The 18,824-nt window shown below is 48.9% G+C and overlaps 1 protein-coding gene across 3 annotated transcripts in view; it reads left to right on the plus strand.

Moving 5' to 3' along the window:
• Positions 1 to 18,493, plus strand: part of Kif26b (kinesin family member 26B) — a 448,358-nt gene extending 429,865 nt beyond the window's left edge. For all 3 annotated transcript variants that reach the window (XM_013520421.1, XM_013520424.1, XM_005374788.2), the window contains 3 exons: positions 7,414 to 7,616; positions 8,107 to 8,257; positions 11,440 to 18,493. In XM_013520421.1, the coding sequence (XP_013375875.1) occupies positions 7,414 to 7,616; positions 8,107 to 8,257; positions 11,440 to 11,588 (503 nt within the window). In that variant the 3' untranslated portion in view covers positions 11,589 to 18,493. The remainder of the gene's footprint in view (positions 1 to 7,413; positions 7,617 to 8,106; positions 8,258 to 11,439) is intronic.
• The last annotated feature ends 331 nt before the right edge of the window (positions 18,494 to 18,824 follow it).

Below are 18,824 nucleotides of genomic sequence, written 5' to 3' on the forward strand. Positions count from 1 at the left end.
TTTGCCGGTAGCTTTGAGTTTCCAGAGTGTTCTTAAGAAAATCAGTGATAAAAGTAAATTAAAAAAAAAGAAAGAGGGGCTGGGGATTTAGCTCAGTGGCACAGCGCCTGCCTGGCAAGCGCGAGGTCTTGAGTTCAATTCCTGGTACCGGGAAAAAAAATTTTAAAAATTTAAAAATTTAAAAAAGGAAGGAAAATCAGTGTGATGAGGAAGGGTTCAGAATGAAAGAAACATGAAGGAAGCTCCTGAGAGTGGGTCCTTCGGGGGCAGAGAAGGCGACAGTGTGGTCCTGGGTGCAGGGCTGAGAGGAAGTCCAGGCTCTACCTAGGGGGAACAGGGTGCCCCCAGGGCGGGACACCTGCCTTCTCCTCTGCAGCCTGGGGGCAGTGGATTTGTCAGTTAAGCCCTACAACAGGCAGTATGGTCACTGGGGAGATGTGGGGCTGGCGTCTTGTGTATCAGTAGAATCACATGCACTCGTTCATCTTCTTAGTCCGTTTCTCCCAATGTGCCTGATGTCTGTGGTTCCTCTCCATGACAGTGCTTTTCCACTCACTGCCTTCCCAGTGCCTGCACCTCAAGCCAGCAAGTGGGTGACAGGGGAAAGTTAATGTGGGCGCTTCCCAGGGTGGCGTCTGGACATGACAGAGCAAATTCCCCCACCAGGGAGTGTCGTGAGGCTTTAGCACTCCCAATGCCCGGATTTCCTGACATTGGACCTCAAAGTCTGCATCTTTAGAGTCACAGTGGGGATTCTGTTGGAATCGGTGATGTCAAAGACAGAAGGCAACAAGGTAGACTTTGCAGCTGGGTCATTGGTGCTGCAGATGGGCATGGTGGCCCAGGGAACTGCCTGACACATCCGCTGGCAGCCACCCCCGGAGGGAGGGCTGTGAGGCTCAGCCTCTGCTGAGGAGATGGCTCTGGCTGGGAGTGTCATTAAAGTTACACTGGTCACTTTCTCGGGCCATGTGGGATCCGCTGCATATGGTAAAATTACGCTGGCAGTGAGTGGCCTGGGTGCTTTTTACCTCCGGTCCTCTACGCTTCCTGACTGAGAGCTGGGCTCACAAGCAGGGCGTGGGCCGGAGGAGGAAGCACGCTGGCCCCCTGGCTTCAGAGGAAGGATGGTTCCCAGAGCAGCCCCACGTCCAGCAGGGTGGGGTGCAGGACTCTGGGCTGTCTGGGGTGCGGCCCCCACAGCATCCCTACTGTGGTGCTGCCCGGGTTGCACCTGCAACCTGCCTGCAAGTGGAAATGGCAGACCACATGGGAAACCCAAGCCAGGGCCTTTGCACTGGGTTACATCCTCAGCCCTTCTTTATTTTTTAGTTTTAAGACAAGGTCTTGCTTAGTCACTAAGTTTCTGAGGCTGGTTTCAAACTTGCGATCTTCCTGCCTCAGCCTCCCAGAGTGCTGGCATAACAGGCATTCGTGACCTAGCCTAAGCAATCTTACGTGCATGGAGACCAGACCAGACTCTGTAGTCCGTCGTCTCTGCATGATGGCATAGCACGCTGGCACCATTGCCTCCTGTGCCCTTTTGGGCATGGGAGGGCACCAGCCGGACCTTTGAAATGTCCTTTAGATTGCTAAAAGCCAATCCTCTAGCCTGACCACATCCCCCCTGCCCGGTCCTCAGCTGTCCCCAACATGGCTCACGTGACCCTCGCTGTGTTCAGGTAGGAGCCAGGAGGGGAGGGGCAGGCTCCTCACTTGGAGGTAGAAGAACTGGATGTCAGTTCCCTCATGAAACTGAGGTGTGGGTGACCAGATCCAGAATTCACAAACGTCTCTGTCACCTGCTTGTTAACATGCAAAGAGAACCACAGTCAGAGTAGCTTTGGGTTCCCCTTCCCCTGGCTGTGGAGGTGGCCGGGGTGTTCAGAAGGTGACCAGAGAACATTCAAGGAAGCAAGTGGCCTTCACCATATTTCTGTTAAGCTATTGTAGCCTAGCGAAATGTCACTCTCTGCTATCTTGGGTACTTTTCTCTCAGCATTGTAGTGATCTCCCCTGTGGGTCCCAGCAGCAGATAGAAGGGGGCCCTGTTCCAGATGTTTCCCACCTGATCTTGAGCCATCATCATAGCCATATTCCAAGATGGCTCCAATGGTGCCCTCCTCTTGGTATTCACAGCCTTGTGCAGTGCCTGCCCCCCCCCTCCCCGTGCCACCATGCACCACTGTTAGTCTCTGTGACCAGTAGGATAAAGCAGAAGTGAACTGTGTCACTTTCAAGCTTAGGTTACAGAGACATCGCAGCTTCCATCCCAGGTGCTCTCACTCTTAGGTCACTGATGTGTGGAAGGCAACCGCTGTGTCTTCAGTGACCTTGTGGAGAGGCCCAGGTGGCAATGAACCAAAGCCTCCTACCAGCAGTCACATAAGTGAGCCAAGAAGGAAGTGGGGTCCCACCCCAGCCAAGCCTTCAGACAACTTGAAGTCCCATCTGACAGCTTGAGGGCAACTCACCAGAGGCCCAGAGCCTGAGCCAAACAGCTCAGCTGCTCCCAGACTCCTAACCACAGGAGTGTGTGAGCTAACTGGCTTTAGCTGCTAGGATTGGAGGTCACTTGTTACACAGCACTAGAGGACCAATACACCATTCCGTCCATGACTCTCGTCAGTTCCAGCTCTGTTTCTCACACAGGCAGAGTTGTCCTACAAATGCCTAGACCTGTGTGGGGCTATCCAGCTCTGCTTAGATACTGAGACGCTCCACACATTTCATAAGTGACTTCGGTGTTAGAACGGGTATTTCCTATCTTGCCAGTCACCCTCTCTGAAGTCTGAGAACATTTATGAAATCCAGAGAAAAGAGGATGACAGGAGCCACTCCTGGAGTGGCTAAAAGACAAGAAGTCCCCGGATCACCATGTTCTCGCCTTCGGCATTCCTGGCCACTCACAGCTCATTCTCCTGCAGACAGAACCGCAGCTCCTGCCTCCTGGCGCTCATCCCCACTCAGCTGCTGCAGATGCTCCCCAGCGGCAGGGCCACAGAGGCTGGAGCTGACGCACAGAGGCACAGTGGCTGGGCTTGTTCACCAGCCTGACGTGGCTCTTATAAAAGAACGTTATCTGGTTCACTCCCATTGGAAAAGTATGATCGGGCTCCAGAAAGGGACATCTGATGTGGTTCAGGGGAGCTTAGAGAGCACGGGGTGCTTTGTAGAGAGAACTGACTCTGTACAAAGGGGACCTCATCATCTCCAGACGGCTGCTTGCAGCCCCACCTGCCTCAGGGGACCACAGCGGTGGCTTTGCGTGTTCCCAATTCCCCAGGACGAGGAAGTAGTCATGAGGAAGAGGCCCTGGATCATGCTGCCTCCCCTCATTCTCTATTGAAGAATTCTGGCGCTGTCTGTGGTCGTGATACCTTTCTTTACGCTTCCTTCACAGTCCTTGGAGCTCTCCAAGTTAGAGAGGAAAACAGCTTCTCTCTTCCTTGAAGGTGTTCAAGGCTGAGCAGGTCACACTGGCTCTGCACTCAGCAGGGAGAACCTGCTGGGCTTGGTGGGTGGAGGGCGGGAAGGGAGGGTGGAGACAGAGGACATGGGCTCCTCCACGATTGGCTTCTGGACCTAACTCCACCACTGACGTGAGCATAAGGACCAGCACCCCCAGTTACACAAATCTGCAGGTACCTACAGATGTCCAGGTCCTCCAGAAAAACCGTGGGATGATGTAGGCTTCAGATGATCTGGGCTGCCTTACTGCAAACTCTCTCCTGCTCTCATCTAAAATACGTAACACATGCACACATCGCACACATTGCCAGGCTTTGGTGTGAAATTTCCATACATGCCTACATCGTGCACTGATCAAATCCAGCCTCCCTTTTGGCACACTCCCCTCCCAGTCCATACTCATCTGTTTTAGCTTCCACACAGGAGAGAAACATGGTGTTTGTCTTTCTATGCCTTTCTGTTTATGTCACTTAACCTGGTGGCCTCCAGTTCCATCCATTTTGCTGCAAGTGACAGGATTTCTTTCCAGCTGAGTAATAACCCTTCGTGTGTGTGTGTCCTGCTCTCCTTACCCAGCCATCTGCTGACAAACACCTCGGCGGGCTCCCCTGGGCTATTGCAAGTGGTGCTGCAATGAACGTGGGCTCCGAGGTGTCTCTTTGATACGCTAATTTCATTTCCCACGACCCAGGAGTGGGACGGCTGGATCATCTGGTAGATCTGTTTCTGGTGTTTTCAGGAACTTGCGTGCTCTCCTCGCTAAGGGCTATACAAATTTACATTCTTGCCAACAGTGGATGAGAACTCCTTTTTCTCTTCATTGTCACCAACTTTTTTTTTTAAATAATAGCCATTCTAACTAGGATGAGATAGTATCTCATTGTTGTTCTGATTTGCAAATCCATGCTGGTTAATGATATGGGTATAGTATATATTTCTCACATATTTTTTGGCCATTTACAGTTCTTCTTTTGAAAAGTGTCTATTCAGATCATGTGCCCATTTTCAATTGATTTGCTTGGTTTTTAATTTTTTTTTAGTTCTTTGTACATTCTTGATATTAATCTTCTCTCAGATGAATAGCTGGCACAAATTTTCTCTTTCCTCTGTTGTTGCTGTACAGAAGCTTTCAGTATGATGTTATCTCATTTGTCAAAAATTCCTTTCTATTCCTGTGCTTTCAAGGCCTTACCCAAAAAAGCATTGACTGCCAATCTCTTGAAGTGTTTCTCCTAGTTTCTTCTCACAGTTCATAGTTTTAAATCCTATAATTAGGTCTTTAGTCCTTTTTTAATTGATTTTTTTTACAAGATGAGAGTAGAGGTCAAGTTTCCGTTCTCTGCATGTGGATTTCCAGTTTCCCTAGCACCATTTATTGAAGAGGCCATCCTCTTTCCAGTGTGTAGTTTTTTATCTTGTTTTTGTGTTTTGGGGAGGGGGTAACCATGGCCTTTACAATGAGCTACATCCTAGCCCTTTTTTATTATTTTATTTTATTACTTTATTTCATATTTTGAGAGAGTCTTGCTAAGTTGCCAAGGCTGAGCTCAAACTTGTGATCCCCCTGCCTCAGCTTCCAAGAGTGTGTAGATTAGAGTAGTGCATCACCATATTGGGCTTCTCTAATGTATGTTTTAAATGTCTTTGTGTATAATCATTTGATGATGGATGTGTGGGTTTATTTCTAGAGTCTCAGAACTACACTCTAGTTTGTCTTGAAATCAGGTATTGTGATGCCATTGTCTTTGTTCTTTTTGTTCAAGATTGCTTTGACTACTTGGAGGTCTTTGTGTTTCCATGTGAATTTTAACATTGTTCTTTTAGTTCTATGAGGAATGTCATTGGTATTTTGATGGAGATTGCATTGAATCTGTAGATAGCATTGGTGGCATGGACATTTTAACACTATTCTTCCAATCCATGAACACGAAAGTTCTTTCCATATTTTTTGTGTATGTCATCTCGTTTCCTTCATCAGTGTTTTATGGTCTTCATTGTTTGCTGTCACAGTTTAATAGTCAAATCCAACTTTGGATAGGGCTTTTCATCTGTTCTACCCTCAGTGCAGCCATGAAATGCTTCAGGTGAACTCCACCTTCTTTGTCCAACCTCAGAAAGGAACCATGAACCAATTCAGAGTGACAGTAGACCAGGCTTCCTTCAGCTTCCAGGTAAACCTGTTGGGGTTACATCACCTTTACCAACCACCCTCCTTCCCAGGAGAAAGCAACCTCCAAAATTCCAGCCCCTCACAAGTAATGCCCAACATCATGGCCTAGCCTTCAACAGATACAGGCTTCCCTTCCAAAGAATCATTCTAGAAACTCCCAAACCCCCATGGGCAAAGGGAGCAGGACAAGTGGAAGAAACAGTGTAGTTTCCCAAAGCAAGAAGCAAAGTCCATTTCAGACATGGATGAAAGTATCAGGTCTGTGCTTAAAAGGCCAAGCCATGGCTTTACTCATGAGAAAGGTGGTGCTTGGGTGGGTCAGTGGGGACTTTGCACCACTGTGACAACACATCTGAGGTGAACAATTTAAAAGGAGGAAGGTTTATTTAGGCTCATGGTTTCAGACATTTCAGTCCATGGTCACTTGAGCCTTTCACTTTAGGCATGTGATGAGGCAGAACATTATGGCAGGAGTGTGGTAGGACAAAAATACTTCCCTCCTTTCAGTCAGGAAACAGAGAGAGAGAGAGATAGAAGAGGAAAGGGCTGGGTTCCCAATATCCTCTTCAAGGCCACACCCCCAGTGATCTCATTTCCTCTCACCATGCCCCACCTTGTAAAGGTTCCAATAGCTCGCAGAGTAGTAACCAGGCTTTCAACATATGCCAGGAGTCACTTATGATCCAAGCCATAACAGCATCCTTTGGGAAAACTGCTTGTCATCTGATGTTTAAATGTCATTTATGTATTTATTTATTTTAGATGGGCAATGGACTTTTACTCAACAAGAAAATACTCAGACCTTCTTGGGCAAACTATTTCCATTCTTTGTACTTTTATGTCCTCTTCTGTGAGAATTAAATGAGTTACTGTATATATATTAGGATTATGTTTGTGTCAGAAAACCCCCTAATACAATATAAGGATTTATTCTCATCTAAGTCTCCCAGGTGTTAGGAATCTTGGCTCTCTGTCTTTGTTGTTGATATTTATGATCGTCTTATGGACCAAGCATCATGTCAGATTTTATTCAGACAAAGGAAGAAGAAAGAGAATGACAGACCTTTAAAGACACTTTCTGGCAGTCACGCATCCCTCTCCTGCTGATATCCCAAGTGGACCATGCAAGAGCATGATCTCTACTGCCGCTGGACCTGTGCCTGCTAATACCAGAGCCTCCTGTGGAGCGAGAAAGAAAAGGAGGACACGGGTGTGGGGGTGTAGCTCAGTGGCAGACTGCTTGCCTAGCGGGCACGAGGTCCTGGGTTTGATCCTTAGCACAGAGGAAAAAGAAGGAGGGGGAGGAGAGCAAGACGGATATGGGGAGGGGGTGGCAGTCTCTGTCTTGATGTGTAAAGCTTGTTGAATACTGGAATAATGCCTGGCACATAGTAAATGCTTATTATAATACTGTTGTTATAAGCACGCTCCTATAACTATGATATGAGCACCTGGCCTTTCTACCCAAACATATCTTTAATTTCACAGCAGCGCCTGTCCATGAGGCGCAGCACACAGTTCCAAGCTGCATGCTTTGGGGGCATCCCCAGTGGACAGGGGGTGACTCTAAAGGCAGGGCAGGGGTTTATTCTCAGCTTCACGAGGTGAAGCCCAAGGGAGTGAATGCTAAGGTGGGTGATGGAAAGTTGGAGCCCTTCAGACACGGTTCTGCTGCTGGTCACGGGTGCCAGTCATGCCCCCATTTCTTGCATTTAAAAACAAACTGAAGATTGAAATGAAAAAGGTCAGCTGTGGATTCCTCCCTTCCTCAGGTTCCCAGAGACGGAGGCTCATCCCAGCATTGTCCCTCGATACCTCCTCCCCTATGCGAAAACCCGCCACCAGCACCGGGGTCCGCTGGGTGGACGGCCCCCTGCGCAGCACCCAGAGGGGCCTCGGGGAGCCTTTCGAAATTAAAGTCTATGAGATCGATGACGTGGAGCGCCTGCAGCGGCGGCGTGGGGGCACCAGCAAGGTGAGACCACATCCTCCCCACGCAACGGCAATTCCCCAGCAGGTCCTGCCCCAAAGGAAGAGGACCTGGCCCAGGGGACTTCTTAGGGCTTCGGGTTGGGTGGGCAGGTGGCCATGGGCTCCTATCCCAGCAAAGCGGTCACTGGACAGAGACTTTGGAGAGAGCTCTGCTTCCTTTCCTGAAATGCCCTAAAGGGTCCCGCTTTGGGAGGCCCATGGTTTGAGGCCTTCTCTGGCTTATATTGAGGTTTCTCCCCCAGTACAGACACCGCTAGCCCTCTGAGGAACCCCATCTACTTCCCGAAGGGGAGAATCACGCACCACTGTCCCCCTGGGGCTGGGCTGTCTGATCTGCGGAGCCAGGAACTGGGCCAAGATCACCGCAGCCCCCACGCCTCCCTGGGACCAGCTCCTTCTCCCTGGCTGTGCTCGAAAGTGGCCATTTCTAGTTTCTGGTCACCACCACTGTCTCCCCCTGTGTCCCTGTGCAGGATGTCGTGTGCTTCAACGCAAAGCTGAAGATTCTGGAACATCGGCAGCAGAGAATCGCCGAGGTCCGAGCCAAGTACGAGTGGCTGATGAAGGAGCTGGAGGCGACCAAACAGTACCTGATGCTGGACCCCAACAAGTGGCTCCGTGAATGTAAGGCCCGGGCCCAGGGGGACACAGACCCAGGGTCCAATCTGGGGGACACTGTACAAACTATCTGCATCCGAGGGAACGTCCAGTGCTGCCCAGGAGCCATCCTGCTTTCCCCAGGAGGCAGACAGGCCTGGCGGAAACCTGCGAGATATTTCCCAAACACCTGAAAATGAGATGCTCCCACCCTGCCCTGCGTGCGGCAAAAGACCACCCATGCGTGAGGCTGCATTACAAATCTCCCAGGCCACAGGGTCACACTGCTCATCTTCCCCGGCATAGACAAGAATTAGAGCCGCGAGAGGAACAGCCCCAGTGTTACTCACGTTTAATAGTAAGCTCGGGATGACAGTAACCATCTAATAACAATTCAGGACAATCTCGTTCTCTCTGAGGGCGGATTCAATTGTCCCTTGTTTATTTGTTCCTAACCATTTCATCTGTACCAAATTAAACTTAAGTCTAGTTCCAGCTATTGAACTGGTATAGGAACCAAAGCTGGAAGATTTAGTCTGTGCCATAAAATACATCAGTGTCATTAAAAGTCCTCTCCCTCTCTTTCTCATCTAACTCCTCCTCCAGCCACCTGTGGCCCCTCTTAATGCTCCTCCCCTGCATGTCCCCCTCTCCTCACGTCCACCTTCTGGAGAGACCCATTAGTGGGATCTGGAGGCTTAGACTTCTGTCCCGAAGTAGCTGGTTTAAAAAAATACTGGGTGAAATCTGGGTGTGGTGGTACCTGCCTGTAATCCCAGCACTCTGGGAGGCTGCGGAAAGAGATGGCAAGTTTGAGCCCAACCTGAGAAAATTAGCAAGAACCTGTCTCAAAATAAAAAATAAAAATAAAGGACTGGGGATGCAGCTTAGCGTGAAGGCCCTCAGTTCAATTTTTTTTTTTAATGGGTAAAATGACACTAGGAGAAGAAGAAAGTCAGGTTTGTCAGCCTCCCACCATTCCCAGCCACTTGTAGCAGTCAGTCTTCCAGCACTTTCTTTTCCACATAAAAGAGGTAATAACGTCTCCCTCACGTTTCTCTGTGGGTTATTCGGACTGCAGCCAGTCTGCAAGGCCTGTTACAAGTTTGCACTGCAGCGTCTGTGGTTACACTCACGGTCCTACAGATCTGTTCGGGGCCCTGGTTTCCCATGTACAGTACTAGCTGTGTGACCTTAGGTGATACACTTTAACCTCTCTGAGTCTTCATTTCCTTAATTATAAAGTGGGAAATACAGCTGCCTATTTCACTGGGTGGTTCTGAGCAGTAAGGAGTTACTGCCGCATTGGTCGGGTACTGTTATCCCGCGTGGCCCGTGGTGAGAGCCCCACGTCTAGTAGTAATTATCAACTAAGTAGGTGTTCTCTGCAGGGGACACTTCCTTGGGGCCCACGTCCCTATACACTGTCAGGTCCTCTATTAGAGATTTGGACAAAGTGTGAATTCTACCCCAAAGAGGATTCCATACGCAGCACTAAGGGGCTGACAGGGCTGGAGCAGGGACTTCAGCTAATATCTGACACAGCATAAGCACAGAGCCACATGTTTACTTTCCTGCCATCTGTGGACACCCGCTTCCTTCTGTCCTGAACCCCCGGGGATTTCCAGATCCTAGGGGATCCCTTCAGGCAGGCGCTTCGTTTTTACCTTTTTCATTAAAATTTGAGTTTTGAAGAGCTGTTTATGCCCAAGGGTGAGGGGCTGGAGAATTTTCTTCATCCCACAAAGTCACGTTTGTTTCCCCGGGATGGGAATAAACTTAGACATCCGGACACATGTTTTAGATGCTTCCAAGGAACAAGCACTTCCTCCTTGCCTTTGTACATGTCAGGAATCCGTCCTGTTTGATGCTGAGGAAAAGAATGTACAGAAAGCTACATGAAAGGGCAGATACAGATTGTTTCTTTAGGAGGAATTGAAAACAAGAATGGATTAAAAAAAATAACCCAGGAAGCTGCACACTGACTCTAGGCAGGGTATCGGCACAGAAACGGGCGTGCTGGGATCCATTGTGACGTTTATGTTTCAATTCTGCTGCCCCTGTCAGGGCAGTCTAGTGATGCTGCCTGCTGCGGTTACGGCATGGTGGGGTTTGTTTTTTAATTATTACACTGGTATTCGGCAAGCCCTGGTCCTTATTAAATTCACAGTGTGGCCTTGGAGTGAGGCACCTAGCTGTCTAGAGCTCGGGGAGCTCCTCTGTAAGGAAGCCTGCCTCCGTCAGTCTCAGGAGCTCCGTTAGCATGTCAGTTTCCAAGTCAGGTTCACGGTCCTAATCTCTGTTTGATTCTTATGAGCAACTCAAGGCAGACAGCTCAGGCAGGACAGGAACTATCGTTCTCACCTGTAAGGAAGTGGTACCAGCAGAAGTGAGGTCATGGAGCTAGGGGACCCACATGCCAGTCTCCTGCCTTGGACGTCAAGGCCATTTCTGCCACGCTTGACTGCCATCCATGCTGTCCTTCTCAAATACGACCAGTGGCCTGGGAGCCCACCCTTCTGCCCAGCCATCCTGGGACAAAGTAGGGGACCTGGGAGGGGCTGACCCCAGATACCTGTGCCTCAGGAACTGGAGGATGCGATTTCTCATCTTGTGCTGGCCCTGACATTAGGCAAGGTGTCCAGTTGGCAGTCGCAGCCTTTCTGCTGCAGGAATGATCTTAATCCAGATCTTGTTTCTGATTTCCTGAATGACCAGTGAGTATGTGAGACCAGGCCAGGAGTGCCAAGCGAGAGGGTCAGGATCCTCGGTCTGACAGGCAGCTGTACAGAGCATTGAAGGAATAAGGAGAGGGAGGAACATCCTTTTACCTAAGAAGGCAGAATATATCTGCCACTCCAGTGAGACCCCAGAAAGGCCAGGGTTCTCCCCAGCCAGCTTGAAGATCTACTTACTTCCTGGTAAAGACGCAAGTGGTATGACAACCTTGCACAAATCCTGGGGTGGAGGTGGCTAGGATGTCCCCTTATTCCCCAGAATAATCTCAACAAAATATTAAGGATCTAAAAACTGGTAAAAGGGTTCCCTTCCACTGCCCCATGGGCCGAGGACCAGGTGAGAAGGAGGGAACCCCGGGGTCCTAAGGCAGGCAGAATCAGACCTGCGGCGGAAGGGGCGGGCCCAGGAGCAGCGGGGCGCTGGGCGCAACAGGCAGGCGTGATCCTGAGGCGCCTCTTCCTCTCTTGCAGTTGACTTGGAGCAGGTTTTGGAGCTGGATTCCCTGGAGTACCTGGAGGCGCTCGAGTGCGTGACGGAGCGCCTGGAGAGCCGCGTCAACTTCTGCAAGGCACATCTCATGATGATCACCTGCTTTGACATCACCTCCAGGCGCCGATAAGGAGACATGTCCCCGCCCATGGTCCCCTGGGGGACCTCAGAGGCGTCGCCCTCCCCGGGCCTTCGGTGCTGGCAGCACCCAAAGACGGTAGAATGAGGATGAAGGTCGGCGGCAAGTCTGCAGTGAGCGGTGAGCGGAAGGCGGTTTTTGCTCTGTGTTCTGTAGGGAAGATGGGAACACCAAACACGCGGAAGGAGAAAGTGACGGGAAGCTCAAGGGACTTCGAAGACCCGGGAGACTGAAGAAGCACTTTGAGGAACTTTGAAGAACTTGTTTGTACATAGAACTGCTAGCAAAGAGACCTCGCTCTTGTCTTGCTTTGGTGAGAAAGGGGGAGGGTGGACGCAGCACTGCTGACCACGGCGAAAACGAAACAGCAACGACGAGATGACCCTGAATGACAGATCAAGTGCCTTGCAAATCTTTATGATTATCCGAACTTTTGTGTTCATACTTTCTGTGTACAGATGGTGCTAGTCAAGACGAAAATAACAAAAGCAACGAAAAAGAAAATCCAACACATTTTTGCAGTGTATTTACAGCTCCTTTTCTCTCTTGGTGTTTTATCCTATCGCTGACTTGCTGTTTCTCAGCAAGTTGTGTTTGTAGAGCTATTTCCTAATCAGTATTGCATATGAATAAATGTTAACTGTCTTCTATGGTTATTCTGGTAAGGCCACTCACACAGAGACTTCATCCGTCCCAGCCAGCATGTTTCCAAAGAAGGTTTGGAACAGTGGGTGACGCTCAGTGCCACCCCTGAAGGGCAGCAGGACAGCGAGCAGCAGGACGCTGATGGTGAAGCAGGCGCACAGGAGCTTTACCGGCTGGGAGAGGAGCCTGGTTTGCATTTGTAAGGATAAGGTTGTCCTTTGTCACCTGGGCCCCGCCCTCTCCTCGGAGGTGGGTTGTTTGCCCTCAACCCCTCCTTTCCTCTCCCGTCCAGGGTCTGATGGTTCCCCAAATGCATTTGTGCTCATTTCTATTTCAAAGACTCTGGACTGAAAGCTTGAGCCAATTCAGCACAGCCGTACTCCTTTGTTTTTGAGTTTTGCGCATGTATTGCTGTAGGGGTGGGAGCTCCGTGCTGAGATCTTCATCCTGCCCCTGCTCAGCGGCTCCCACGGTATCAGTTTAGGACAGGAGGAGGCCCAGGACTGCACAGCTACTCTGTTGTCCAGAGTCGAACCTAAAAGCAGGAAGTCCAGTTCTACCTGCTCCAAAGCCTGCACCTACTCAGAGACAAAGCTGGTTCCTCCAGCCATGGCTCTCCAAGGCAGAGAGGCTCTGCTCCCTAAGTCCCATATCCCTGGGCAGGCAGAGCAGAGGTGAATGAATTTGGATGTCCAGGTCTTGGCTCCTCATTCTCAAGTTACACCAGCTCTCTCAGGAGCATTCCACCCATTAGGGATAGAAACCTTGGGTCACAGAGGGCAGAGGCATCACCTGATAACAGCAGACAGCAGCAAGGGCAGCAGAGCATTGTGGGAAGGCCAGGAGCGCTCCTGTTCCTGGGACAGGGCCCTATCCTGGAGCCCCTGCAGCCTTCCGGTGACAGAGTGCTCCCAGACTCACTCAGAGCACTGCGCGCCTCTGCCCTCAGATGCGTGTGCCTTCCCAAGCCTGTTCCAGACTAGGCCTCCCCATCACCACCGCCTTACCCCAGCTGCTCCCCCAGGAGAAAGAAGCTTTGCATGTCTTGGATGTACCTGTGGACGCATGTAGCCCAGCACAGCTGACCAAACAGCCGGCGGGGCTCAGTGAGACTCAGTAAATGGGAACGGAAGGCTTTTCTCACCACAGTGCTGGTCCTCCTGGCTTCCACAGTCCTGAAAGCGAGCTCCATGGGTCACAACCCGGCCTTGCAGTCTATAAATGTCTGCTCCTATGCAAAGATGACCACATAGGAGATGCTCAAATTGCTCTCAAGTAGACTAAAATATGGGGAAAGGCTAATGTGGAATGGATCGTGCCACCCTCTCTGCATACTGCAAGTTTAACAAATGTGTTGCCTTGGGCAGCTCCCCTCAACCCTGAGGAGCAGTCCCATGGCTCTGAGCCCTCCTCTGGCCTCACAGTATGTGCATACATGAGTTTGCTTAACAGCAGTGTTCTTAGGAGCTTCTAGACCCAAGGAAATGCCAGCTCTTCAAGTTTGAGTTTACCACTTGGCCTCCCTTTTGGTTGCTGGTTTGGACTATACCACTTTATGAAAGGCCTTCTTTGGGGGATTTTCAAAGGTGAGTATGCCTTGGTGTTTGTTGGAAACAAATTCCCTTGATTAATAATCAGTGAGCTTGGCCTTTGCCCCTGCCACCTTCTCCCTCAGCCCCGAGGTCATTATGCTGCGGTGACTTCCTTAGCAGGCCACTGGAGTGAGACAGAGTGGGAACATCTACAGAAATCGGAAATCTCAGACAGTGGAAGCTCTCCGGGGGCTTGATCTTCAGCTTGCTTCCCCCATACATCTGCTTGAATACATTGGTGACAACTTTATGATACAGCAAAAGTTTGAATGACATGAAGAATTGCCTTACTAAGTCAGATTAGCTTCCCAGGAGGCCAGTCCCTGAGCATCCCACGGAATCCTGCAGGCCATGGTCCACAGCTGTCTGTGGGTGTTGTCATGTTTTCTCTCTTCTTTTTTTTTTTTTTTTGGACCTACGTTATCTGTGAACATCTTCATCTACCAAATATTGACAAACCATGTGAAGAAACCAAGCATTTTATGTCATCATGTGCTTGCTCCTGGCACTGTTCGTGGACTATATAAATGATATTCTTTAAACACACAGACACACGTGCAGCCAGCTAGTATGAAGCTGTCCCAGGAGGTGAAGAAGGCCTTGTCCTGTCCAGATGTGTGATGACTCCAGGCCTTCTTTTGGTTTTGGTGACAGACAACCCACCAAGGCAGAGGGAGCATCCAAGAACTCACTTCTATCGCATTATCTCCAAATGAAAGGGACATAGAGGTGTTTCTCTGAAATTAACATTTAGATGAGTTAACCTGCCCCACCCCTCCCCAGCCCCTACTCCAGCTACCTGAGTGTGAGGCAGCAGCTGTGGCAGCACAGCAAAACTAAGATCCAAGAAAGAGAAATGAGAGATTGTTTCCCCAGGAGTAAACCCATGTTGCATTTCATAATGGGGTCTCGTGCTGCGAGGCAGCAGTAGTTTGCTTTATCCCAGGCTTTCAGTCCACACCTGAGAGCTGGAACCTTTGATCTTCTTGTCCTTGAATTCCCCTCGACATCATGGGGAAGCAGTTTCTCACTTTCATCTCTTCCAGATTGGAAATCAGCACTCCTGCCTGTTGTTTTATCTCCAATTGCTATTCTGAACATAGGGACCATGAGATGCAAATGCAGAGTGGGTTCCGTGGTGATAGAAGTGGGACTCAAACAAGGACCCCAAGCAGGAAAGGGTCCCCTGCAGTAGATGCTGGGGCTGAAAAACAAACAACAACAAAAAAGCCGTGCAGCCCAGTGTGGGGGATTTGGGGCAGGAATGTGGCTCAGGGTATCTTAAAGTGGCCTGAAGCTTGAAATCTATGTGCAGTAGGGTGGCAGTGAGTTGATTACAGCTCCTGTCCAGACTGGTGGTTCAGAAAACCTCACGTACACATCCGAGACCCGCGTTTGCTGCAAGGATTTCCATTCAAGTGTTACACAGGAATGCATTTGTGCCCGCATGGGTGTGTATCTCAAGCCACGTGTGGGGGCTTCAAATTGTGGAGCACACATTCATTCTGGTGAAGCCATATGCCTTCATCACAGGTATTTCTGTTCAAAACCAGCCATCTGACCTTGACTCAGGATAGAAGGCCAGGCTGACAAAAGCCCACAGTCCCTCAGTGCACGCACCCTCGCCCTGTGTTGTTGGCCAGTGGATTTGTCATTGAGCCTTCCAAAATAATGATGTATTGAATGTTTCTAGGTTCCTTATTCCATCAGGGATTGTAGGGTAACAAAACTACTACAGATGAGTTCATTTCAAAATTGGAAACAGAAGATTCCATGAATTTAGTCATTCTTTCCTGTCTGAAGATTTATTAGCCCATTCTAAGCATATGCAAAAGCATTTCCTCACTTCTGAAGACAGTAACTCTAACCCCTGAAGCCAAGCCCGTCAGACAGGTTGGAAGTCCTGAGTGTTGCTGGTGGGTACTCTCTAAACTGTCCGCTGCCGTCATCCCTGGGGCCTCTCGGCTGCCACCCGGGCAGTGTGACCTAGCTTTCCACAGTGTGAACAACATCGGTGCAGGGAAAAAAACCAAGCGGGGCCACTGTCCTCCAAGCCAAGTGAGACAAATCTGGGCGCTCGGTTTCACCGATGCTGCCAGGAAATGGGTCTAACATATTTTTCTTGCCAGGTGGTAGAAATATAATATTGCTCTGGATTATAGTATCTCTTTCTCCTCCTCTGGAAGGTATCTGTCACCATGTGTGGGTAAAAATTCATAAAGTATCCTTTTGCAACCTTCCTGACAAAATAATATGCTTCTCAATTACAAATTGTTCATTATTTCCACAATAATAGAAGCAGAATTTCAACCCAGGGAAAGCTATTAAAACCTTAGCTTATGATTTCAGAAAAAGTTGTTTGAACATTCCTAAGACCTCATTTATTCATCCCTAAACAAACACACTCCGCTGCTGGGTGGCCCTACTCAGAGCTGGATCTGATATCATAATGCTGGGCACGGACTGGAGCTAGAGGCTGTGTCAAGACCTGATTGCATGTAATTAACAGCGTTTACAACAGCCAATCCCAGTGTCCACGTGTGTAGAGAGACCAATCGGATACCAGCGCTCAGACAGAATTTTAAGAGTCTCATACCTTCATTTCCCACGTTGCTAACATCCCTCACTGTCCCGTTCAATTTAGCATTTAAATTTATCATTTAAAAGTTATCATTTATTTGCAAACTCAGGCTGTTGCTTTATTTATCACACTGCCTGTGTTTTACAACAGTGGTGGCGAACCTACGGCAGGTGTGCCACAGTGGGCTGTGTTTATCATAGAAAGCTCTGAAAGGTTCACCATTGCTGTTTTAGAGTTTATTTACACTTCTTGCTTGGAACTGTTCTCCACATGCTCTGCATTCAAAGGTGAAGCTTGGTAGATCTGTCTGCGGCTGTTTTTTGGTTCTGGTTTTTTTTTTTTTTTTTTTTCTGTTTTTCTCACTCTGTCAAAGTCTGTTAGCACAGACAAGGGGAGGGGAGGATAAATGAATCAGGAGAACAGAGATTAGGGCCCAATTCTCAAAGTACAGAGCTTAGTGTAAAAATCTCAGCTGTTTCTAAAGTAGCCAAAGGGGAAAAGATCTTTCCTTTCTCATTTGATGATAATGAGGTTGGAATTCAGCTTCCACTGGCCTCGGCAGAAGAGGGTCCAGCCTCTTCCTCCCGGTTCAACAGGAAATTCCTGAGAAATGTGCTGACAGTATTATTACATCCCTCCATTTCTTCACGATTCTGACACTACCCCGTGCTACTGAAGTGGGCCGGGCAGGCAGCTAGAGGTCCTTACCTTGGATATATATCATAGCTGGATTTTTTTTTTTTTCCTGGAGAAACAGAAGCACTTTAGTGAGTCTTCCAACCCATAATACTTAAGGCATCTTGTCCGCTCAATGGATCCCTGACAGCCAGGGAGGGCCTGGGCCAGTAATCTCATCTGGGGAAGGAGGGGGAAACCAGGTGCTAAGCCTGGTTCCATCACTAGCTACGCAACCTCAGACAAGTGACTTCATTTTGCTGGGCCTGGGGCTCCGCAGGGGAAGGTTGGGGCCATAAAGCTGCTTTTCCCGGATAATGTCAAGAGGAAAACATGGTGGAACAGATGTACTTCAAGGAAATGGAAACTCTGTGTAGGAGCTGGGAGATCATTTAAAGATGAAACTAACATCAACAGTCATTGATTGGCCCAAGTTTATAGAGTAGTTAGAGCAGAACCGGGACTTGAGTCCAGCGCACTGGACTCTTCCCATTAGTAAGATGGCACTGCACCGTGTGTGCTCATGACCACACACTTCACTCCTCTGCACCAATGTGTGTGTGTGTGCATATGTGGAAGCGTGTGTACAGAAGACGTATGACATATGGAAGAGCATGGGACAGAAAACCTGAGTTCTAATTCCAGTTTCCACAGTAGACCTGTCTAGGGCCTCGGAAAAATTACCAGCTACTCTGAACTCAGTTTTCTAATCTGCAAAATGAGAACTGCGCTCAATGACCTTTGTGGTTCCTTCAAGCTCTAGCTCTGCGGTTCCATGGTTAGTAATGTATGTATGTATATAGAAATATGCTTATCTGTAGAAATGGACCCATTTGAAAACTGGAGACAAACCTGCCCAAGTGCATTTATTGTGTTGGAAACAGTGAATTCACAAACAAGCTCATAAATTCTTTTGTTTTTTAGAAAGTCAGTGGTAGTATTGATATCATTGTTTTAAATTCACTGTTTAACTGAAGATTGACGCTGTTTTAAAAATTAAGCTCTTAGCTCACAAGTGTTTGCTGTTAATTTAAAAAAAATAAAGTTCATTTGTCGAGGTCAGAAATTCAACTATCCATTCTTGGGCAGATTCCAGCAGCCTATCTGCAGGCTGGTTTTGTGTGTGGGCCTTTACATAGTTATGTAAAAGTAAGCTGTTGGCTTGGTCATGATAAATATGAGCAGGCTACCTGGAGAAGGTCTGGGAAAGAACGTGGTATAGTTCTCACAAATTGGTGACATGCGTTCATGAATCTGTGCCCCATTTCCCACGTGAAGACATTGTTTGCTGGCTACGATCTCTGACTTTTTGTGGCATATGAGGTGTAAAATGTTGTCAAAAAAAGAATCTGGTGTTTAAAAGAATCAAATTATGGTGGCATTAAATGTTCACTTTTATTCTACTTGGAGTTATGAGTTCTTCTCTGTCCCGTTTGTCTTTCTGTACATAGGGGGAAGTCACTCCAGGCCTAGGGTGGGGTCGTCTCACCTTGTCCCAGGCCGACCACCCCAGGCCCTTTGGGGCATCCCCAAGTCCAGAGGCTCAGCCTGGAGTGGGCAGAGGCGGGAGCTGAGTCATAGGGCCCCTGCAATTGCCTTATGCTTCTGAGAGCCAGTACTGGCTGGTGATCACACATGTAAAGCTTGGTGTCTGTGTTTTGGTGACCTAAAGATCCTCCCTCAGTCCAAGGTCTCTGGAGTTCACACAGAAGCAGGCAGACACAATCACTGCAA

Source organism: Chinchilla lanigera, unplaced genomic scaffold, assembly GCF_000276665.1.
Source record: "Chinchilla lanigera isolate Chin_1 unplaced genomic scaffold, ChiLan1.0 scaffold00005, whole genome shotgun sequence".
NCBI lineage: Eukaryota > Metazoa > Chordata > Mammalia > Rodentia > Chinchillidae > Chinchilla > Chinchilla lanigera.